General features: G+C 35.5%; 1 protein-coding gene across 2 annotated transcripts in view; it reads right to left on the minus strand.

Moving 5' to 3' along the window:
• Positions 1 to 25,720, minus strand: part of grik3 (glutamate ionotropic receptor kainate type subunit 3) — a 216,410-nt gene that overhangs the window by 13,783 nt on the left and 176,907 nt on the right. For both annotated transcript variants that reach the window (XM_073925701.1, XM_017351450.4), the window contains exons 11-13: positions 23,759 to 23,982; positions 14,206 to 14,324; positions 5,889 to 6,106 (exon numbers count right to left, since the gene is read on the minus strand). In XM_073925701.1, the coding sequence (XP_073781802.1) occupies positions 5,889 to 6,106; positions 14,206 to 14,324; positions 23,759 to 23,982 (561 nt within the window). The remainder of the gene's footprint in view (positions 1 to 5,888; positions 6,107 to 14,205; positions 14,325 to 23,758; positions 23,983 to 25,720) is intronic.

A 25,720-nucleotide genomic window follows, 5' to 3' on the forward strand; every position in this document is an offset into this window, starting at 1 on the left:
GCAAAAACCCAGTACTAGTAAGGTGTACCTAATAAAGTGACCAATGAGTGTATATTTTCATAATTCACTTTTATTGCTCATTAATATTGATTTAAGTCTCTTTTTATGCATCAGTTCAGACACATGTAGCATTTAACACGTATATATTTGCCATTTGTATTGTATTTTACTGTATTTATTTGCCTCCCTATAATCTATACAACTCCCCATCTACACAACACCACTCACAATTGTGATGTAACTGTGTTTTTTCTATTGTCCAACAGTAAATCACACAGAATGCATACTGTAATCCAGTCCACACCATATCCTGAAATAAGGAGCTTTTCTTTCTCAGATTCTTGGCTCCATGACAGTGACACTTTCCAGCTTCACACCGCGGTACGCTGGTGTCGCTGCTGTTCTCTTAACCTTGAGCACCTGTTATTGTTCCTCCCCCTTCAAACGCTATTTTCCCTGGTGTCTCTCAAAATAATTGAAAGTGGCTGCGAATTGGCTTCAACGTTGGACTGCACAAGAATGAATAAGCAACTGGAGTGATACAGCTGACACTTCCTAGATTAAACTCTGTGTACATTGCGCGCACAGGATTATAGCAGTTATAATGCTGCCATCACCACAGCTGAACTCGGTTTACTGTATGCAACAGCAACATGGTGGACTGAATACTAACCTACTGCCTACAGAACTACTGAATACTTTAAAAGGTGACATTGGATGCCATTTTCACTTTTGTTGATTTGTTTGAGTTGCTATTTGGGTTTCTGCTGTGTCTGCAGCTCAGTTAGGTTGAAAAGTAAATATTCAGATACAGTGCATCCGGGAAGTATTGATAGCGCTTCACTTTTTCCACCTTTTTTTATGTTACAGCCTTATTCCAAAATGGATTAAATTCATTTATTTACTCAAAATTCTACACACAATACTCCATAATGACAATGTGAAAAAAGAGTTTTTGAAATTGCTGCAAATTTATTCAAAATAAAAATCCTGAAAAATCACATGTACAGAAGTATTGACAGTCTTTGTCGTGAAGCTCTAAATTGAGCATTTTATTTCCACTTATCATTCTGGAGATGTTTCAGCAGCTTCATTGGAGTTCACCTGTGGTCAATTCAGTTGATTGGACATTGAAAAGGCATACACTTGTCTATGTAAGGTCCCAGGGTTGACAGTGCATGTCAAAGCACAAACCAAGCATGAAGACAAAGGAATTGTCTGTAGACCTCCGAGACAGGATTGCTGCTCTGAATTTCTGCTGCTCTAAAAGTTTCATTGAGCACAGTGGCCTCCATTATCCGTAAGTGGAAGATGTCTGGAACCACCAGGACTCATCCTAGAGATGGCCGGCCATCTAAGCTGAGTGATCGGGGGAGAAGGGCCTTAGTCAGGGAGGTGATCATTAACCCGATGGTCACTCTGTCTGAGCTCCAACATTCTTCTGTGGAGAGAGGAGAACCTTCAGAAGGACAACCATCCTGTGCAGCAATCCACCAATCAGGCCTGTATGGTAGAGTTGGCAGGCGGAAGCCTCTCCCTGCCTGTAATTTGCCAAAAGGCATCTGAAGGACTCTCAGACCATAAGAAAGAAAATTCTCTGGACTGATCAGACTCAAATTGAACTCTTTGGAGTGCATGTCAGGCCTATACGTTTGGAGAAAAGCAGGCAGCGCTCATCACCAGGCTAATACCATCCCTGCAGTGAAGCATGTTGGTGGCAGCATCATGCAGTGGGGATGTGTTTCAGCAGCAGGAACTGGAAGACTCGTCAGGATAGAGGGAAAGATGAATGCAGCAATGTACAGAGACATCCTGAATGAAAACCTGCTTCAGAGCGCTCTTGACCTCAGACTGGGGCAACGGTTCATCTTCCAGCAGGACAATGACCCAAAGTACACCGCCAAAATATCAATATAGTGGCTTCACAATACCTCGGGAAATGTCCTTGAGTGGCCCAGCCAGAGCCCAAACCTAAATCCTATTAACATCTCTGGAGAAATCTGAATGGCTGTACACCATCACTTCCCATCCAACCTGATAGAGCTTGAGAGGTCTGCAAAGAGGAACAGGCAAAAATTCCCAAAGACAGGTGAGCCAAGCTTGTGGCATCATATTCAGAAAGACTTGAGGCTGTAATCGCTGTTAAAGGGGCATCAACAAAGTATTGAGCAAAGGCTGTGAATACTGATGTACATGCGATTTTTCAGGTTTTTTATTTTTAATAAATTTGCAACATTTTCAAAAACTTTGTTTTTCACATTGTCATTATGAGGTATTGTGTGTAGAATTTTGCGGAAATAAATGAACTTAATTCATTTTAGAATAAGGTTGTAACATAAACAATGTGGAAAAAGTGAAGCGCTGTCAATACTTTACAAATGCACTGTAGATAGATAGATAACATAAACAGATAGATAGATAGATAGATAGATAGATAGATAGATAGATAGATAGATAGATAGATAGATAGATAGATAGATAGATAGATAGACAGACATATATAAATATAATAATAATAATATAAATAAATAATTAAATAAATGAATAAATAAATAAATAAATAGACAAATAAATAAATAGCATAAACAGATGAATAAACAGATAATTCAATAAATAAAAAAATAAACAAACAAATAAACAAACACATAAATAAGCTTACTTAACTTTACAAGTCATTTCAAATTAAATCAAATAAGCCAAGTTAAACCTTTAAAAGTCACTTTAAGCTGAATACTGAATCTTGAAAAATATCTAGTCAAATATTATTTACTGTCATCATGACAAAGATACAAAAAAAAAATCAGTAATTAAAGATGAGTTATTAAAACTATCATGCTTAGAAATGTGCTGATAAATCTTCTTTCCGTTAAACAGAAATTGGGGAAAAAATATACAGGGGATATAATAATTCAGGAGGGCTAATGATTCTGACTATTGAACGTTCTCATAACGAAATTTTATTCTGATTCAGAAGTGGAACCAATTCTGTGTATGAGTGTGCGTGTGTGTGTGTGGTTTGCTGTCTCAGGATAATGAAACTTTAACATCACGATTAGCGCTCAGTTTAAATGGCATTTCATGGTTTTTAAAGGAGGTCACGTCAGAAACCGTAGCTAATCGTGGATAATTGTTGGCTCAATTCCGTGAAACATTTAAAGTGACCCAAGAAAATGAACAAGTGCGAGTGCTCTTTGATTACTCCTGATAAAATGTTAAATTAACATTTGCCGTTCCAGGTCCTCTCGCTGAAATACCACAGCTGAAGATTGAGAAAACACGCGGATCTGAAGGTGCTCAGCCAGTGACAGCTTGATATTTTAATTGCGAGCACCTGTTTTCGCAATCTTCATTTCTAATGCTGCAATCATATACTTCAGATGGAATAGGATGCACAATCAGATGAACAATGTGGACTAAATGTCAAAGTCTTCTTCATTAAATCTCTTATTCGTTAAAATGCATACGTCTAAAAAAAAAACAGAAATTTAAAAGGACTGAAGGTAGATTTGAGAAATGTTTTTTTAACCACACCAGTGGTAATCAATTTCTTTTTTAAAATACTGTAGAACGATGTAGACAATTCTAAATACATTTACAGCAACAAAGAGGTAACATACATTCACCGTCCATTTTGGTGAGAGCAACATATAGATATTTAAATATGTGCTCCTCGAAATATACAAACAAATAGGTAGCTATCATGAGAAAAAAGCCGTTCAGAAAGCATCTGATGAGAGCAATATGGAAATATTTGTGCATTAATTACGTGCGTTAACGCGCTAATTTTGACAGCCCTAATATATATATATATATATATATATATATATATATATATATATATATATATATATATATATATATATATATATATATATTTAACGCGTAAAAAAAATAACACAAATAACGCAGTTGCATTTTTTTATTTCCTGTTGTTGCCCACTTGTGTTCAGGGACGGCATGTGCATAGAGGCGACCTAGGCTGCCGCCTTGGGCAGCAGAATAGTGAGCGAACCCTCTGGTCCTCACTTTCATCCGCTATACCCACCCCCTCCCTCACAGTCCTCACTTTCATCCACTAATCGGTCACTTTCGGGTTGAGGGCGTTGTGATAGCTGTTTGCCTAGAGTTCAGCTTGCGCCGGCCCTGGGTGTGTTTAATGTGCAAATGTGCACTCAGTAAAAGTGACAGATGAACTTGCAAGCTGTCAAAGACAGCCCTAAGCTGGTTCCATGAGCCCTCTCATTTCACAAGTTTGACGTGTTTCCCCTACACGCAACTTTTGTAAAGGGTCTGCTTCACGTTGCTGTGTCGGAATCTTTGCTTGTGAAATACAGCTATAGTTTAGAACGCTTAGTTTAAGCAAATTAGATGAACGGGATTGTTCATGTTGATAAATCTAAAGGGATCCCTTGCTCACCGTGTGCGCTGTACTGCACCGTTGTCTGTGTGTGTGTGTGCTTGTAATCACCTTAGAATCCAACATGGAAATCATGTTTGTTTGTTATTGGCATTAATTGTTTTGAAATTTAAATGGCACTCGCATGCCTGTGTTTTTATTTCAGTAATAAATACAGCTTTTTGTGATACTGTAAATTTTCTAAATTTTCTTTTTTTCTTAAACTCTACTATTTTTTATATATATATTTTATATTAATGTTAAGCACCTTGGGTCTGAGAGTAACGCAATTTCGATTCTCTGTATGTCTTGTACATGTGGCTGAATTGACAATAAAGCTGACTTTGACTTGACTTTGACTTTGACTTTGATTTTTTTAATCATTTGACCGCCCTAATATGTATTATATATATATATATATATATATATATATATATATATATATATATATATATATATATATATATATATATATATATATATACATACATACATACATACATCAGAGGTCGCGTTAACCAAATATTTTCCATCAATGACAGATTATTTCAGCAGTGAGGGAAAAATCTGAAGGTGATTCGTCGTTTTGACTATAAAAAAACTTACCCTAACCCCAATCAAACAGTCTACTTATAATCTAATGAAAACTAGTTATCATGAAGATGCAATGTAACTTAAATTTAACAACTAAACCATCAAAATAAAGGGTGACCTTAAGTCTGATTATAAGCTGCTCTAACGTTGGCAACACTTTATGACTAATAAAGGGAAATTCTCACATACTGTGTAGCCCCTTTTGAAACAAACAAAACAAAGCAAAAAGGTTAACATGTGCTGTAATTTATAGAACAAATGTATAAAAAAAAGACAGCATCAGCAGTTAAAAAGCTTATATTTTACAAGAAGCTATGAATATTCAGTAACTGCTTTAAAGACCCCTTCATTTTATGTCAGTCAAAATCCTGCTCTATCTTCCAGCGCTCAGAATCTGAGAGTGAAAACTCAAAGCCTTGAAAAAAAGTAAAACCCTGCAGGCAAAAGTTGAAACTTTGGAATACACATATATAAAAAAAAAATCATTATGAAGAAGACTTCAAACATGGAGGAGAAGTGAGAGCACGGGAGAATTTGCTTTTACAGTGGGAATTAAGATCTAACTGGAAAAGCTTAAAAAATTCTTTTGTGGAATTGTATTGATTTCTCTTTCTTTCTCTCTCTCTCTCTCTCTCTCTCTCTCTCTCTCTCTCTCTCTCTCTCTCTTTCTCTATGCACTACTCTAGAATATAAAAGTTAGTCTTTTTTGAAAAGTTAGCTGAAGCTGTCTTTCAAAACAAAAATCTTCTGTTTTAACATTCTGCACTTGTTCTGGTGACAAAAAAGCCACGCTTCAAGCTTCAAGGAATAAATAATGTCAAATACATCATAAATAGTGAATGTAACCTCGGTGAACCGTGTCAGAATTACAGACCTTCATAAAATCTTGAGCACTTACCTTAAAGAAGGACATGGTTGCTCCGTCTTTGACTACGCCGTACTCTATTTTGGTCTGTTTGGCCAGGTCATCGGCCGAGTCCACGGGCGAATCCATCCTCTCCACGGTGAGGAAGGCTGCCAGGTTGGCTGTGTAGGAGGAGATGATGATGAGGGTGAAGAACCACCAGATTCCTCCGATGATTCGGGTCGAGAGAGCTTTAGGCATCAGTTCGGATCCTGCACAGAGATAAGATGCATCATTAACTGACTATATAATATTTTTAGGCTGAAAAATTTCCATAAAGTTGAAGAATCATTAGCCTACTTGTATATTTACCCCCCCCCATTTCTGTTTAACAGGGAGAAGATTTTTTTAAACACATTTCTAAACATAAAAGTTTTAATAACTCATCTCTAATAACTGATTTACTTTACTTGACAAGACTTTTTTTTTAAATGCTAGTATTCAGCTTAAAGTCAAATTTAAAGGCTTAATTAGGTTAAATAGAAAGGTCACTGTATAACAGTGGTTTGTTCTGAAGACAATTGAGAAAAAAAATGAAAAAGGGGGCTAATAATATTGATAAAATAAAATAATATAATATAATAATAAAAAAATTAAAACTGCTTTTATTGTAGCCGAAATAAAACAAATAAGACTTTTTCCAGAGGAAAAAATATTATAGGAAATATTGCTCATTTTAATAATTTTAATAATATCGTAAATGAAAAAGGGGGCTAACAATATTGATAAAATAAAATAATATAATATAATAATAAAAAATTAAAACTGCTTTTATTGTAGCCGAAATAAAACAAATAAGACTTTTTCCAGAGGAAAAAATATTATAGGAAATATTGCTCATTTTAATAATTTTAATAATAACGTAATTTTCATGTCTAAACTGCTAATAAAATAGAGCCTTAGACAAAAAAATAATTCAAAACCTTCGAAAACATGCATATAAAACAAACACACACGTACACACACTGTTTAAAATGATACAGCAAAATACTTTTCTTGGGCAAGCGTTCTAAAGTTTGAGTTTATTCTTGAGCCCACTTGCTCATCTCAAATACACAGAGACTCAAACCAAACAAACAGAGATGATGGACAAACAGAGCTCTCTCAGGACACAAACCACTGAACGCTGCAATGGAAAGTTTGAAAACTGACTCTCTCTCTCTCTCGCTTCTACACACACTCAAGATTGGCTAAAATACAAACATAGTTGACAAGCATTTTTTTATACAATCCTTTTGCACTCAGAATCAAACCTGCTCTCCTGTGATTGGCTCTTTGGTCCGCAGCATGTTCCTTTATCACGTTTCAGTGTGCACGCTATTAAGAAAATGCCGATGTCATGACAAACAACCAGCTGACAGATTTTCCAGCCCGACGCTGAAGCTAAACATCTGCTTATCGCTCTGCAAAAGTAAGGGTAGGCAAAGTTGCTAAACTGCAGGTTATTCTCGGTGGGTTTTGCTTCGGAGTGATATTAATTATGATGACCTGCTTTTCCCTGTCCTGCTATTTCTTTCGGCAGCGCCCGGCCCGACTTCAAGCATTTCCCAATGAGAATAATTACCTGCACTTAACATTCCCACCTTCTTCTCGTAAAGAAGAAAGTCACAGCGCCGGAGGCTAGTGTTCAGTATTCAGTCTGTTACTTAGCCTTTTCACTATCAGTGCGCGCAAGGAAGCAATAATGTTTTAAATAATAGCATGACAAGGAAATCAAGATATGGACTTGGCAAAACTGGGCAAATTGATAAAAGCACAGCGGGAGCTAAATTAGCCAATTATAAACAGAAATAGTGATTAGTTGGTTTGTTTATGCCTCTTTTTTGAGGGATGCACTCAAAAATGAGGCTCACTTACTCAGAATACACACAGACAAGAGATCGAAGGATGTTGAACATTAGTTTAGGATGTGCGTCATCACACGTCTCAACCAATGAGAGCTTTTCTAATTGGCCTAATGCTGGATTCACATCAAATGAGGAACACTGTGATACTTGCTCTAGTTTATTCATGTTTTTTTTTTTTTTTTTACAAATCTTAGAAACTGTAGTATTTTTTTACAGTTAGTTTCATAAATATTTGGACATCGACAAAATTCTTTGCATGTCCGTTTGTATGTTCTCCCCGTGTTTGCATGGATTTCCTCCGGGTGCTGTGGTATCCACAACAAGTGCAAAAATATGCGCTATAGGTGAATTGGGTATGCTAAATTGTCTGTAGTGTATGTGTTTAAATGGGAGTGTATGGGTGTTTCCCAGCACTGGGTTGCAGCTGGAAGGGCATCCGCTGCGTAAAACACATGCTATATAAGTTGGTGGTTCATTCAGCTGTGGCGAACCCTGATTAATAAAGGGATTAAGCTGAAAATACATTTAATGAATGAAGTAAAAGGGATACTGCTATACAAAAATAAAAGCTGGTTTGTTTTTTTCATATGCCCGAACTTTTCAAATAAAAGTGTACAATACATTACTATTAATTTTATTGCTCAGTTTTTTTTAAAAAGGAATGTGATTAATCGAAAAAAAAAAAAAAAAACAATAAACATTTTATATTGTATTGTTCAGCACATTTTTTAACTACTATGGAAGTTAATGGGCTCCAGCAGCCATTTATTAATTCATTCATTTTCCTTGGGCTTAGTCGCTTATTTATCAGGGGTCACCACAGCCGAATGAACCACCAACTAAACCAGCATCGTATGTTTTACGCAGAGGACGCAGCAGATGCCCTTCCAGCCACAACCAGTATATATATATATATATATATATATATATATATATATATATATATATATATATATATATATATATATATATATATATATATAGTTGAAGTCAGAATTATTAGCCCCCTTTTGATTTTTTTTTCTCTTTTAAATATTTCCCAAATGATGTTTGACAGAGCAAGGAAATTTTCACAGTATGTCTGATAATATTTTTTCTTCTGGATAAACTCTTATTTGTTTTCTTTCGGCTACAATGGGCAGTTATTAATTTTTTAAAAAACACTTTTGGGACAAAATCATTAGCCCCTTTAAGCTAATTTATTTTCGATAATCTACAGAACAAACCATCGTTATACAATAACTTGCCTAATTACCCTAACCTGCCTAGTTCACCTTATTAACCTAGTTAAGCCTTTAAATATCACTTTAAGCTGTGTAGAAGTGTCTTGAAAAATTTCTAGTCAAATATTATTTACTGTCATCATGACAAAGAGGAAATAAATCAGTTATTAGAAATGAGTTATTAAAACTATCATGTTTAGAAATGTGCTGAAACAATCTTCCCTCTGTTAAACAGAAATTGGGGCCCTAATAATTCGGGGAGGCTAATAATTCTGACTTCAACTGTATACACACACACACACACACACACACAAACACACACACACACACACACACACACACACACACACACACACACACACACACACACACACACACACGCACACACACACACACACACACACACACACAATAAAATAAGAACAAACAAATAAATAAACAAAACAAAACGCAACTACTGCTCACACGTCTTCACATTCAGAAGTCCATGGTCGACGTTTACCAAAGTAGACTTTTGGAAAACAGTAAAAATGCAAAACAATCAAATCTTGCATTCACATGAGTACTGTGTAAAGGGAAGTCAATGGAGCAAAACATGTTGTGGCCCTCAACTATATATATATATATATATAAAAACTTCACTCTACATGTAACCACCAAACCTGTTCCGAGCTGGGATCGAACCGGGGGTGGGAGTGGGTTGCTCTAACAAGGAAGCTAAAGACCATGGCCCCTACTGTCTGTCGCTAGAGCACCTTTAGAGGTCAGAGGCGTGAGGTTTATCTGCATAGCACTTCTCTTGGTGGCCTTCGCTACACTCACCCCCCCTAAACATCACATCCATCCCGAATGAGCCCTCACTTGTAACCCACCGGTCCTACTGCACCCAACCTGCTCTGAGCTAAGATCGAACTGGCGATTCTTTGCATTGGAGTCAGTTGCTCTAACAAGGAGGCTAAAGACCATGGCCCCTAGTGTCTATCAATAGAGCACCATTTGAAGTCAGAGGAGTGAGGTTTACCTGCACAGCACTTAACTAGCTGGCCTCCGCTACATTCATCCCCCTAAACCTCACTCCCATCAGGTTACAGCAACAATATAACCCCGCCGGTCCTACACCACCCAACCTGCTCTGAGGTAGCACCTAACTGTCAATTCTTTGTATGGGAGTTGATGCTATAACAAGGAGGCTAAAGACCATGGCCCCTAGCATCTGTCACTAGAGCACCCTTAGAAGTCAGAGGAGTGAGATTTACCTGCACAGCACTAAGAAACTGCTTTATTTAATACATATTGTTCTCCAAGTTACATGACTGTGAAAATCCTCTTCAGAACACCTTCAGCCGAATTCCACAAACAAACCCTTGTCTTTATTTTTAGCCCCATCTAATGCTGCGGATGCTTTCCCAGCGTTTAAACTCCAAATTACTGCTAAAGCGTGAATCATTATCAATCATTCATGCAACTGGAATAAGTAAAGAGACGCCTTTGCGAGTCAACAGAGACTTTCAGCCAACCAACCGGCACACAAACTGCATGGCTGCTAGCTTCACTTGGTTGTTTCAAAATTGACAGGTATCGCATACATATCAGTGGAGATTTCATGCGTAATGAAATGTGCAGCAGATTTGCGCTCCCCGTGAGCAAAGATCCACCGCGGGCACAGGAAGAGACTTTTTCTATTTGTCTCCTTACGTGAGGTAAAACATTTCCATTACTCCCTGGCCTGCTTTATTATGCCGTTTGGTTTGGAGGGTATCGTTCGCTAATGTGTGCCTGTGAGGGGTGTGAAAACAGCTTCAACCCCTGCGTGTCTTTAATAGCTTCCTCCGTCTAATTCTGTGGGGCGGCACCTCAGCACTGAGCCAAAGGAAAAATATTTAAAATGGTATTAAGGGAAATAATATTTGAGGAAGAGAGAGAGAGAGAGAGAGAGAGAGAGAGAGAGAGAGTCATTTACTTTAGTTTTGTGCTAAGATAAAACTCTTATTAGGGTTGGAGATCGTTTCTTGTTTAAAACAAGTTCTAATAAAGGACTAAAACACTGGAACCAAATGATTTGAGGATGACGTTAACAATATCTGAAAGTTTGCATTTCAAGTTTAATTTAGTTTAATACTTATAAATTACTTTATGGTGATACAATTTTAAAATTTGCTTTAAACAAATTGATTTTAAGTAAGCTCATAAGCTCATGTATAACAACATCTTTACCTGTTTAAATTAATTTGGATGCTTTGGTTTCCCAGTACTGGGTTGCGGCTTGAAGGGCATCAATTGCTTAAAACATTTGCTGGAATAGTGGCCGGTTTATTCAGTATAGAATGTAAAGTCATGCTGCATTGGAAAAAGAATGAATATTGTGTATGACTCCCATTTGGAGGACTGCATCCATACATTTCTGCAATGACTCAAATAACATCTGGAATGCCAAAGAAGGCGTTCTTGCAGGACTCCCAGAGCTCATCAGGATTCTTTGGATTCATCTTCAATGCCTCCTCCTTCATCTTAATCCCTACATGCTCAATAATGTTCATGACTGGTGACTGGGCTGGCCAATCCTGAAGCACCTTGACCTTTGCTTTCAGGAGCTTTGATGTGGAGGCTGAAGTATGAGGAGCGCTATCCTGCTTAAGAACTTGCCCTCTACTTTGGTTTGTAATGTAATGGGCAGCACAAATGTCTTGATACCTCAAAGTATTGATGATGCAATCCACTCTCGCACGCCCAAGATTTTCATGATTTTTTCTTTAACAAACTTGACTGATTTCTGTGAGAATATTGGGTCCATGTGGGTTCCAGTAGGTCTTCTGTAATATTACTTTTCCAAATGATCAACTAAAAGTCAAGTTATTATTTGTTGCTCTTACAACTGGGATCGACGGCTAGACTTTTGTCAGATAGTGTATATAGTTAAACATGCCTTATTTACTGTCTTTTGGCAAAATTATTAAATGTAGTATGTGTTTTATGTTTATTAGGAAATTATGTTTTTGTAAACAATCATGTGTTTGGCCGCAAGCTAAATGTTCTGCCACAAACCTTTGCTAATTGTTATTTTATTTCAGTTTGTTTTTCATTTAGCTTTGTACTAGTTTGTCATGTATTGTGATTTTTATTTCAATAAACTGAATTGGTTATCGACCAATAGTTTTTGTGTTCGTTTACTAAAATATATGTGGTGCAATATCGAACTGTGCACTGAAAAACTTTGACTCAAAGAAATGACTTTTGCTGCTTGTTCGAATTACTTATATAAAATTAGTTGAAACAACACAATGTGTTTTTTATGACTAAAATAGATTTGTGCTCAGTCCACTTCAATTTGAAAATACTTTAGAGTTAACAATAAATTTGTGTTGGGACATTATAAAGTAATTGTGTGGAACCCTGCATTTTAGACAGTTTATGATGAAAAGAACCACTGCAAGATGTTAAAGTTACACTTTGAGTTTAAATAATATTTAATAAAACGAAAAACACAACCTAAGACAACACAATCAACGGGCTCTATTTTAACGATCTAAGCACAAAGTCTAAAGTGCATGGCACAAAAGCATTAATGGCGTGTCCAAATCCACTTTAGCTGTTATAAGGATGAAAAAATACAGTCTGTGCTCTGACTTATGACCTAACAGGTTGTGTTTTGAGCATAACCTGCATTAAACTAATCTGAGTCTCATCTCCCTTTAAGAGTCAGTTGTGTTGCGCCATGGCGCATTTGCTATTTACATGGCAGACTTTGTAAGTGAAAAAACTGTACGCTTCACTAGCAAGAAAACAGTTAAACAGACCATCTGCAGCTCAAGGATAAAAAATGAGCCTCCTCCATTCAGCCTCTTTACTTTCTCTTTACTTTACTTCTACTCTTTACTCCTTTACTTTAGTGGAGTAAGGAAACGGTGGAAACTCACTTCATTGGAGACATCCATTAGCCTACGTTTTTAATTTACTTTGTTAAGTGCAAAGATTTGTTTCAAAACTATTTCTAAACTCAGTTCTAATTTCCAGCAAAAGAATAAATGAACAATAATAACACAAATAATAATAACACAAATAATAACACAAAAAGTGTTAACGACGTGGTAAAGTGAAGTTATTTCCAAACACGTGTCCTATTCTTATACCCCAGTGATGCATACGTCTCCAAAACCCGTCAGGTGGACAAATCAAATTTTTGTAACATTTTTAATCTTTATTTTTTGTTTTCACATGTAAAGATATTTGTGTATTGCAGTACAACCTGTGTGTATTAAGCAATGTGTAAGTGTTTGGACCCGCATAGACACAAAACTAACGCGCTCTGTGCTACAATTTAGAGCAGCTTTTAGTTGGTCAACGGAGCAGTCTATTTTAGTTCCTCAAAATAGCAATGCACCAACAATGCCACCTCCTTTACATACCAGCACCCTCATGAATCCACAACATAGCAAACCGTGAAAATTAGAGTTGCGATGGTCTGAAAATAGCATCAAACTGCCCTACACGTCCTGCACCTTATTGCGCCCAGTGTATGATAGGGCCCTATCAAGTGTGATGTTCCCCAGACAATATGTATTCTGTTTTCTGCTCTCTTATAAAAGTAAGAATTCATCTGGTTTAAAGCAAAGCAATCATAACTGTGCAAACAAATACAAACGATTCAATTCAAACATCTCGGCTGAATGAATCTTATGAATTAGTCAACATGAGTTATTGGTATGAAACGATTCACTTGTTCTTTCTAAAACCTCCATTTTAACCCTGGTTAAGGATAACTGAAGTCACACCACCCTACTGCATGACAGCAACGGTGAATGAAAGAAACACTATAAATTGAGACAAGAACTAAAAAAGCAACATCATACAGAAACGGGACATCTGGCCAAACACTGATGAGATGAACCATAGAGACGCTCCTGCTGCGCATGAGCTACGATTGAGACAGTGTTCTGTCGACTTTCATCCCAAGCTCAAACTCACAATAGTGAAGGTCTCTGATGGCGTCTGAGTGTCAGGAAACAAACGCTGCTGTTATCCCTCTAACCTGCCAGTGTGTATGACAGATGTCTGACACCCCTCATCCCCGCCTCACTGACAAGCAAGCTGACTGCTTCCTCCTCCTGTCAGAGAAGTCTGAACTCCACATGCTTTTGACAGGTAAAGGGTGGAAGACAGTCATGTCACGCTGTTGTCAGGGTTTTTTGGGGCTCGTTTGCAGTGTTTGGAAAGTGTGTTGTGTTCGCGGTGGAAGCGCCGTACCTTGCTGCATGAGGGAGCCGACGCCGAACCAGAAGCTGTTGAGGAGGGTGAAGTTGTTTTCTACCACGTCGGAGCCTGGGTTGCACGGATGGGCATCGTACCACTCGTAAGGACTGAACCTGTAAGAATCAGAACGAGTCACAAACATTACATTTAAAGAGCCCCTATTGGGGGTTTGCGAAAATGAGCTTCCATGTAGTGTGTAACACAGCTCTAAGTGAAGTGGAATATCCAGCTAAGGCTTAAATCTGAAAGTGGACAGTTTTTAAAACTATTGATTCATCCAAAAAAAGAGTCGACTCATAGTGGTTAGAATGATTCGTCTTCATAACGAGTCTTTAGCCGTTTCGGCGTGACGTGACTATTAAACATAATTGTTATGGGCGCAAACCCGGGAAAATTTAAACCTGTGCCCCGCCCACTAACACAGCCGCGAAGACAAACAGATCCTGAAGTCATGAGTCAAGAAGACGCTATGCTTACCTGGATATTATTGGAAGTGTGAGGGGTGTTACATTCCTGTACATTTCTGTGTTGCGTGATTATTATTTATATATATTTTTTCTCGCCAGTCTCTTTCTTTCTCTCTCTCCCTTTCTCTCTCTCTCTCTCCGTGCTCGCTTGCTCTCTACCTCTCTCCCGCTTCCACCTATACAGTGGCTTCGATTGGCTACCGCTGCCCAGCTGTTTGCCGTGCCCCCCTTGACGTCACCCAAGGTCTCCAATCCAGCAGCTGCCACCATGGCATAAAAGTGGTGACAGGACGCTACTCTGGAGGCCCTGAATTTCTGTGTTATACTGTATGTCAGTGTTTTTTTTTTATATATGTCTACTGTGTGTTACAATTTGGTATCTGTCCGTTATTTGTTCTTCATTTGTCTACCGTCAGTGTCATGCGCATCTGAGTGGGACAGGTAAGAATGTCGTGCGACATACATTGTGCACAAGTAGTTTGAAAATCTCTGTATTAGACACACTAGGTAAGGGGCGTGCTCCACCCACTGTACTTTTTGTTTTCCCATCAGAGATTAGCGAAGGTTAGGAAGTGCGTAATAGACGCGGAGATTTCTTTTCAATAACTTCTGCATTTTTATTTTGGATAGATAGGGTAGAGATTGGGCCAAATAGATTGTTTTTGTTTTATTTATTTGTATTGTTTGGATGCCGCCCGCGTCTCATTTCTCCAACTCTCCCATATCTGGTCAAACATCTTATGTCATTTGTTATCTGTGAAGTTCAATGTCTCTTTGTAAATATTTAATAATCTTTCTATATACATTTTTTTGGCATTCATTATTATCACTATTTTTGTAAATAAAATCACTTTATTGCATTTAGCTGGTCTTGGTTTTGTCCGTCATGTATTGATGTTGTGTGGTTGCTTATGTGTTTCACCCAAAAATTAATGTTACTCCTCTTCCCCTTTATTTAACATCTTTTAAATCGTAACAGGGGAAATAATTGATTCAGCAGTCTACACGCTTACAGTGGGCGATTCATTCGTTTGTTAACGGAAGGATCAGAAAAGACTGGTGTATGAGACTTGGGAGAATGGGCAGACAATACACCAGGGGTTCGTGCAAAATAAGGCCAGTTTATTAGGCACAAAGGCAGCCTGTTACACGCTGGTGAGCAATACAACCCCCTGGCTGGCTGGGGATGGGATCTTTGGGCAAAGCAGAGTACAGGTACTTAGCTGGATATATATATATATAGGCGACGCAGTGGCGCAGTGGGTAGCACGTTCGCCTCACAGCAAGAAGGTCGCTGGGTCGCTGGTTCGAGCCTCGGCTTAGTTGGCGTTTCTGTGTGGAGTTTGCATGTTCTCCCTGCATTCGTGTGGGTTTCCTCCGGTTTCTCCCACAGTACAAAGACATGTGGTACTGGTGAATTGGGTAGGCTAAATTGTCCGTAGTGTGTGTGTGTGTGTGAATGACTGTGTGTGGATGATTCCCAGAGATGGGTTGCGGCTGGAAGGGCATCCGCTGCGTAAAAACTTGCTGGATAAGTTGGCGGTTCACACCGCTGTGGCGACCCCGGATTAATAAAAGGACTAAGCCGACAAGAAAAATGAATAAATTAATATATATATATATATATATATATATATATATATATATATATATATATATATATAATGCACATTTACAGCTTTGTGCGTACGCAATGTTTTAGTATGCTCCTTGTGTGGTTTCTCATTTAGTCAGTATATTTAAGCCTTTGTATAATATGTTTCTGTTGACTATATTAGCTTTGTTTTTCAAAAATTATTATGATTATCCTTTCTATCATGGTTTTAGATTTTCTTTTTGATTGGTAATTCAGTTACTCATTGATTTTTTTGATTATGTTCACCTGGTCCTTGTGTAGTTTCTCATTTACTCTGTATATTTAAGCCTTCATTTGTGTCTGTTCATTATATTAGCTTTATTTTCCAAAGTTATTATGATTATCCTGTGCACCTTGGTTTTGGATTTACTTTGGGTGTGTGTGTGAGTGTGTTTAGAGGTAGTTATTCAGTATTTGCTAACATACACAAAGGTGTTTTTAAAAGAAATAGTTTAAAACTACACAAATGACTTTGCATCTTTTTAACTACGTATTCTTTATATCAGAGTAGCACTTAACTTTAAACTAGACTTTACTATCATACCTAAGGCAGTTATGTAACCCCAGGGAAATGTACTACAGATTGGCCACTTCAGGGCATTTTGCATTTTGTTCAAATCAAGGCAAGTACTCACTAACTGTGACATCGCTTCAGCTCTTTTCAACAGCTTGTTAAAGCATAACGTAATTAACTCTGGACACTCCTACCAACTGCAGATGTCTGTAATTTCCCTTATAACACCTGTCCTTTAACATCTACAGTATAAAAGCGAACGTCTGAAAGCAGATGCTTCAAAAAGACGAAAGACGCAGGTATTGTCAAGGGACTTGTTAGCAGAGTACAGGCACCGTAGCGGGAGACCTGCAGAGGACACATCGCAGGATTACATTTGTCTATGGGCATGTTTTTACTCATTGCCATATCCAAAGTGTAATTCTTTACCATATTTATGTATTTACATATAAATTAAATAAATATGGCATTATTTAAATCATTTATTATAATAAATTAAATAATTTATGACTTTAAAAAATAAAGTACAACTTAAAAAAAAAAATCCTTTTTACTTTATTATTTTTTAAAGACATTTTATTATTTTATTATAATTATAATTTTATTCAGCTGAAAAGTTCTTGATTTGTGTCATTGTAATTATTGTGAAAATAGTAATACTACTACTACTACTACTACTACTACTACTACTACTACTACTAATAATAATAATAATAATAATAATAAGCATATTCATCTTCTTTTATTTCTTTATTTTATGTCTCCAGGCTCATACATTACTGAATGACATGAAGTCCTGACAAAAAAGTTTAGATTATTATTTTATTATATTTGTATACATTATTATTATTATTTTATTATAATTATCATTTTAATAATAACTTAAATAATTATGACTTTAAAAAAACTGATAAATGTATGAATTTTTTAAATTATTTTTTACATTATTATTTTAATATGTTATAATTATTTTATTGGGATTATCTTTTTATTCAGCTGAAAAGTTCTTGATTTGTGTCATTGTAATAATAATAATAATAATAATAATAATAATAATAATAATAATAATAATAATAATAATAATAATAATAATAATAAATTAGCGATTTATTCCTCTGTGGTGACCCCTAATGAATAAAGGGACTAAGCTGAAGGAAAATTTATAAATTAATTGTGACAAAAACATCTAAACACAAGTGTATAATCTCACAATTATGACCTAAAAATAAATAAATAAATACAAATAAATAAATAAATTTATATAATAGAAATGTTATCGATGTGTCACTGTAATATTGTTATTATTAATTTAAAAAGTATATAAATATTCTTTTTTGATCTCCAAGCTCATACATAACTGAACAACACACAGCCCTAACTCCTGGAAAATTGAAAACTGAATAATGTTCTGGTGGTTTGAAAGATAAGCCTAGAAAGATGGTGCAAAGAATGCATGTTATTACACAGCCACTGGGGCATGAGAGCTGAGGTTCTCATTTGTACGTCTTGCCCATTCTTCTGAAACTTCAAATATAGATTTCCAGGGCTAAACCAATGTTGCTGTAAGTGCTTCCTGATATGTATGATATTTTTTGCACCCTTAAATAATTTGAGAAACTATTTTAAAGTTCCAGGTGCAGCACGGTGGTGCAGTGGGAAGCGCTTTCACCTCACCGCAAGAAGGTCGCTGGTTTGAGCATTGGCTGGGTCAACTGGCTTTTTTGTGTGTGGAGTTGGCATGTTCTCCCAACGTTTCCTCCGTGTGCTCTGGTTTTACCCACAGTCCAAACACATTGTTCGTAGAGTGCAGGTATGTGTGTGAATAAGAGTAATAACAATATGCAGTAATCCAAGATAAAAATCATCAACCGTCATTGTATTTATTTACAATTTCTTTTAATAATCTGTTTTAATCAATTTAGTTCTTTGTTGTTTTATTTCTTACACCATTTTGTGATTATTTTGTGATTCTTTTAATCCTTTTGTTTATGTAAAGTACTTTGTTATGAGTATGAAATGTGTTAAATAAAATGAATAAACAGACAAATAATTATATAAAATAAAGAAAAACAATAAAACAATAAATAACACAATAAATAAATAAATACATAAAATGATATAAAAAACAATAAAAAATAAAGCATAAAATATAATAAATGAAATAAATAAAACCTAAAAAAATAAAACAATAAAAAATAAAACAATGCATAATTAAACAACACAAAATAAACAATAAAAATAAATACATAAAAAACAATAAACAAATAAAACAATAAATAAATAAATAATCAAAACAAAAAATAAACAAGTAAAACAATAAATAAACAAACAAACAAAACAAGAAATAAATAAAACAAGAAACAAATAAAACAATAAATAAATAGATATATAAATAAATAAAGTAATAAAACATATATTAATATATAAACAAACAAACAAACAAACAAATAAATAAATAAACAAACAAATAAATAATGAATTAAATAAAATAAAAAATAAAAATAAATAAATAATCAAAACAATCTACAAATAAATGGATAAATAAGCAAATAAAACAATAAACTAATTAATTAATTAAACAATGCAGAAAACAACAAATAAAAGTTAAATAAATAAACAAATAAATGAGAATAAATAAATAAATAAATAAATAAATAAATAAATAAATAAATAAATAAATAAATAAATTGATTGGCCAAATTATATATATAAAAAAAAATATATATACATATATATATATATATATATATATATATATATATATATATATATATATATATATATATATATATATATATATATATATATATATATATATATATATTATTATTATTATTTTTTTTTTGGACTAGCACATTTCCAAGCTAAATCAGTATGTCTATCCTCAAAGTAAAATGCTACACATTTCAAAAACTGTCAAGTCTAATAATTTAGATCTTTTAGACAGTTAAACAGTAATAACTCAGTCATAATTAAAGTGGGTATGTTTGTTGCATGTATTTTCTTTGTTATTTTAGTTTATTGATTTTTTTTGATTATGTTCACCTGGTCCTTGTGTGGTTTCTCATATAGCCGGTATATTGAAGCCTTTAATATTTTTCTGTTCATTATATTAGCTTTAATTTTCAAAACCTATTATTATCCTGTGCACCATGGTTTGGGATTTTCTTCATGTGTGTGTGCATGCATGTATGTGTGTTTATTATACAATGGCTAATATTAAGATCCACCTCCACTAGCTCCTGCATTTTTTTTTTCACCTACATGTGAAAATACGATTTTTAAAAACACACTCCCAGCTCATAAATCCATTTATCCCCATTTTGTAAAATGAGAGGCTGACTGTTCTGTCTGTGCCAGTGTAAATTGCACTTAATTGTGGTAGTATTATATTGAAAATGGACAATTTTATCAGCATATGTTGTTGTGACTTCTTGCAAACTACCTAAAGCTATCATTTTCATTAAAACCTTTGAGTATTATATATTTCTGAGGTTTCTTTTGATGCTGTTCCATCTAATGAGTTTATTTCTGAAGCCGGTGTCTAATTGAACGAGATGCCTGATATTGTTATTCAAGAGATCTAAAACCTTTCAGCCTGCTTTCTCAGATGGTTGATGTTTGAGGACATGCTAGTATGTAAAGTCTTTAGCTCCTGTACCCTTCATTAATGGTCATTCAGAAAAGCCTTCTGAATAAAACGCTTCTACAAGTGGTGATGCTGCCGCTCAAAACACCCTCAAGCAGGGTGTTAGGAAAAGACTGTAAAATGTGATTACAAACTATGTGATGTGAACCTTTAATAGCAGTTTTGCGACACTTTATATGGCAACTTGTTCCAAATCTGCTGTACATAAAAAAGTGAAAATAAATCCAGCAGAAGCATTCCAAACAGCTAATTTCCAGTGCAGAGGTCAAATATTTCTATGTGACAAGGCTATATTTGATCGTCATTGCCATCTGCCATAATAATCACATATTCAAAACGACAGCCTGCCATTGGCTCTCACATGACTGACTGTTACAAGCTAAAGGTCAGATTTATCTTTTGAATGTGACTGTGATTATTGAGGAGAAGAAACTTATTTATTTATTTATTTATTTATTTATTTATTTATTTATTTATTTATTTATTTATTTATTTATTTATTTATTTATTTATTTATTATTTTAAAGTGTTTTTTTCACATTCAAGCTGTTCTGCACATGAAGCTAATCTCATAGCTTTAACTGGCTTAGCGTGCAGATTGAGCCACAGGAACACTTTGGAATACATTTTTATTTATTTATTTATTTTTTATTTTGTTAAATACATAATTGTGGCACTCTAAAAAAAAACTCAAGAGGTCTGTTACCATTATATAGTTTAACACATTGTTGTAAGCAAAAAATTCTAAATTGTTGATTTGATTAAAACTTTTAAGTTGGCAGAATAATTTTATTACGTTTTCAAAACAGGAAAATATTGATAATTACATCAACTTAAAAATGTGGCATACTTAAAGGTAAATATATCTGTTAATTTGCTTAAAACAATATTTAACTTATAGCAACCCCCCAAAAAATGGGTTGATAACTAAATTTTTCCGCACTGATGGGGTTGTTTTGTATTTCAAGTCTATACACTGATGTTCTTGTTATTTTTTATACATGGGACAGTACATGTTTTTGTTTTGTATAACAATAAAAATCTGTGGTGTAAAACAAGTAAAAAATTACTGGAAAACAAAAATGTTGCTGTTAAATGTATTTCTTACCAACAACAATAAACAGTAAATTTGAAAACAAACTAAAAACTAAACAATTTCAGCTACTTAATTTATTTGAGGTTATAAACTTGAAAACTTGCATGTAATTAACTACAAAACACTGGATTTGTTTTAAATTTCAATATATAAAAAAAGTGTGTGTTCGCGATTTCTGGAGGTGTGGCTTTAAAACACAGTCTCTCCCTGTCATCCAAAGATAATATGCTAAGCAGTCAGCATTTTGGCAGATCACCTACTGCACCTTTAAGATTGTCCTTTTTTCTATATCATGATGTACAGTATTATTAAAACGGTGCTAAAATAAAAAAGGGCACATAAAATTTCTTTGGGACCGATTGGACTAACAAAATGTTTAGCAACATCCAATTATAACAAATCAATTATATAGTCATTTATTAATTTGTTTAATTTAATATTAACCTCAACTGATGAGAGTGGTGGACACAAGGTTTTCAGCACACGTCTATTTCCAGCCTGCTCTCACGAGAAAACGTAAGTATTTTACGTTTTGCCAGTTTAGTGGCTAATTCGTACGAATTCGTACGAGTTCAGTCGTACGAATTGGTACGATTTTAAAAAGGAGGCGTGGCACCTGACCCCACCCCTAACCCCAACCGTCATTGGGGGATAAGCAAATCGTACTAAATTGTACGAATTAGATCGTACGAATTCATACGAATTAGCCACTAAATGAAAAAGTTACGAATTGCCGTGAGATTGTGTTGTCTATTTCTGGTTTAATCTTGGTACCGCTAATCAGAGATCATTCTCAATTTTCAGTTGTGGCCTGTATTTATTTGAATGTATTTGATTATGTCAGGAACCTGGTGCTATAATATCAATCTGCTGCAGCTAACACTGTTCCTGTGTTGTTAATGTAAACACACCAATCCTATAAAAAAAATCATTGAAAGGCTGATGGCTTTTCATTTGCATGTTGTTTTTTTTACTATTAAAAACTACTATTTTTATCTTCTGTGGGTTATGGTTAAAATATGGTAATAAAAACAGTTTAATAAAATTTATTTGACTTTTGGAAATTACCAAGCGACCCCCTGTAATTTTCCCGTGACCCTCAAGGGGGTCCCGAGCCAAACTTTGGAAACAACTGCCCTAAATGAATGATAGTCCCGCCCTAAATGACTGACAGCCCATTGCTCCCTTTTAAATACTTAAAACTGCGCCCCAAAGGCATACCATGTGACCAGATTTGAACAAAAGTAATTTAGAGGGGAAGAAAATATGGTGCTAGATTTAAATTTATGAGGACAAATCATACATTCATTCATTTTCCTTCAGCTTAGTCCTTGACGTGTTCTGATGTCAGCTGCAGGAGTGAATGAATGGCGGAAGAAAGTAGTTCCTCATACAAAAGGGTTTTTAGACTCTCTGCGTTTTTTATATACACGATTATGCCACTGAACTGTTATATAAACGCAATATCACACTCCTATCAGTGCGATATGGCTGTATATCGGCATTGGCGGGATACTAAGGCACTAATGTCAACTCACGCCTCTAACCAGTGCCAATATCGCACTGCTATGAGTGTAATACATATATAGCATTTTCTAGACAAGTCAAAAATACTCTTGTTTTTAGAAATACTGTTAAAATTATGTCAAAAAATAGAACTCTTTCCTTAAAACAAGCAAAATAATCTGCCAATGGAGTTAGATTATTTTGCTTGTCTTAAGGAAAACAAAAAAAAGAAGCTTTTTCTCCAGTGTTTGTGATGCCCTTTGAAGTCATTAAGATGGCCACTTTTAAATGTACTATAAGATTTTTTTTTAGATCTAGTGATGACCTGTGTAAAACTTGCTGCCATCTGTTGCTATGATGTTGTCATGCAGTTGCTGTTGTGATCAGAATTTTCCAAGTGCATTACGCACCTAAAGTGCATTAGCGTGTGTCTGCTGTGCAGTTGCTTCAGCATTCAGGATGGTTGTAAAGGTTTTTTAATGGCCACAAAAATCCCACCAGCAAATCTCTTTGCTGATATTCTGCTCCCTAGGTATGGTTTGGTCCTTTCGCCTTAGCAAACACCACTAATAACACATTACTGTTTGCCCTTTGATGCTCTACTGAGTGAATCCAAAGCAAATATTTCATGGCACCACAAAGGTTAATAGCCACAGTTGTACGATGGGATGTGGCTCACCTGGCGATGACGAAGAGCACACAGCTGACGCCCAGGTAGGCCAACAGGATGTAGACCCAGATATCAGGAGTCATGGGGTTCAGGAACGAGAAGAAGCCGGAGTTGGTGCTGTTGGGTTTCCGGTACAGGATACTGATGCCGGTGTTCAAGAAAGGTTTGGAGAAGTCAATGGCTTTCTCTCGCATGAAGGTGATTGTGAGAGGAGCCACAGCAAGGTCAGCTCTCTAAGGAAACAAACATTAGGATTGATTAAGTCTTTTGAAACATACTGTATAATCTAGTCAAACATTTTCTTCATGAAACACACTGGCAAAACAATTAAGCTTTCATAATGCAACATTTTGAACAAGTATCAATCTAATTTAGACAGGACTACACTGCAAAAGCTCTTGTTTTTTAATTAAGAATCGAACAAATCTAAAAACTAGCTATTTTTTGTTTTATTTTCATGAAATCTTCAAAGGTTTGGTAGTTACTGGTAAAAATCAATTCCCTGTGCAGATTATATAAAATAATCTTTTTCATAAGATTTTACTTATAAAACCCAACTATTGAGCTCTATAGCAGAGTTTCTCAACCACGTTCCTGCACTGTAGAAAATGATATGATCAATAAGCCATGACAACATATGTTTTTAATTAATTGTAACTTATTAAACTAGGTTAATCATGTTTTAACATACTTTTATGAATTAGGCAAGCTGATTTAAGTCAGTAGAATATCATTTAAGTTCAATTGACTCAACAATAACCCTAACAATTTAAGGCAAGCAGTAGGGGAGTGCGGGGCACAAAGTAACGCCGTCTAAAATGTAACATGGAGCTCAGGGTTAATCATGGCATGCTTCCAAGATTTTTCACCACAGTGTCGGCAGACGTCTTTCTGCCAATTATTGAAAAAGTTTGGCAAAATTTGGATGAGAAACACAGGAGAAACCATTTTTGTAGCATAAAAGGTATTTTTATTATAGTCAATATTTTTTTATTTAGAAAAAATCTGTGAAAGTATAAACATACTGTAAAATCTTGTATTGTTGTGATCACCATCTTCTAGGCTGAAAGATGAAACCATTTTGAAAGGTGTAAAAAAACGCACAGTGAATGCTAGCCAGTTTTGAAGAAAACATGACACAGCAGGGTTAATTTTAACAGGGTGTTAAAACTAAACCACACACTGTTGGACACCAACTAAACAAACAAAACATTTTTTGACTTTTAAGCGTAATGTTAAAAACTTTAAATAAAAAATGTTTTTAATAAAAAATGTTTTTTAATAAAAAAAAAATATTTTTTATTGCTAATAATACAAATAAATGCACGGTATAATAATGGATAATAATGCAAATAAACCCAAATGTGTTTATCTAGTAATAATAATAATAATTCCTTACATTTATATTGCGCTTTTCTGGGCACTCAAAGCACTTTACACAATGGGGGGAATCTCCTCATCCACCACCAGTGTGAAGCATCCACCTGGATGACGCGACGGCACCCATTTAGCACCAGACCGCACACCAGCTGATTGGTGGAGAGGAGACAGAGTCATGAAGCCAATTATGATATGGGGAGGGTTAGGAGGCCATGATGGACAGAGGCCAGTGGGCTAATTTGGCCAGGATGATGGGGTTAAACCCCTACTCTGGGATTTGTAACGACCACAGAGAGTCAGGTTTAGTGTCTCATCCAAAAGACTGCACTCACTGAGCAGTATAGAGTCCCGTCACTCTACTGGGGCATGAGGACCTAGACAGACCACAGGTTGAGCGCCCCCTGCTGGCCTCACTAACACCACTTCCGGCAGCAACCTAGATTTCCCATGTGGTCTCCCATGCAGGTACTGAGCATGCGCAGCCTTGCTGAGCTTCAGTGGGTGACCATGTGAGAGTTGCAGAGAGCTAGCAGCCTTCTGCATCTAGTAAATAAATAAACATACTGTGCTATGTAGAATAAAAAAATAATT

Source organism: Danio rerio, chromosome 16 (genome assembly GCF_049306965.1).
Source record: "Danio rerio strain Tuebingen ecotype United States chromosome 16, GRCz12tu, whole genome shotgun sequence".
Taxonomy (NCBI): domain Eukaryota; kingdom Metazoa; phylum Chordata; class Actinopteri; order Cypriniformes; family Danionidae; genus Danio; species Danio rerio.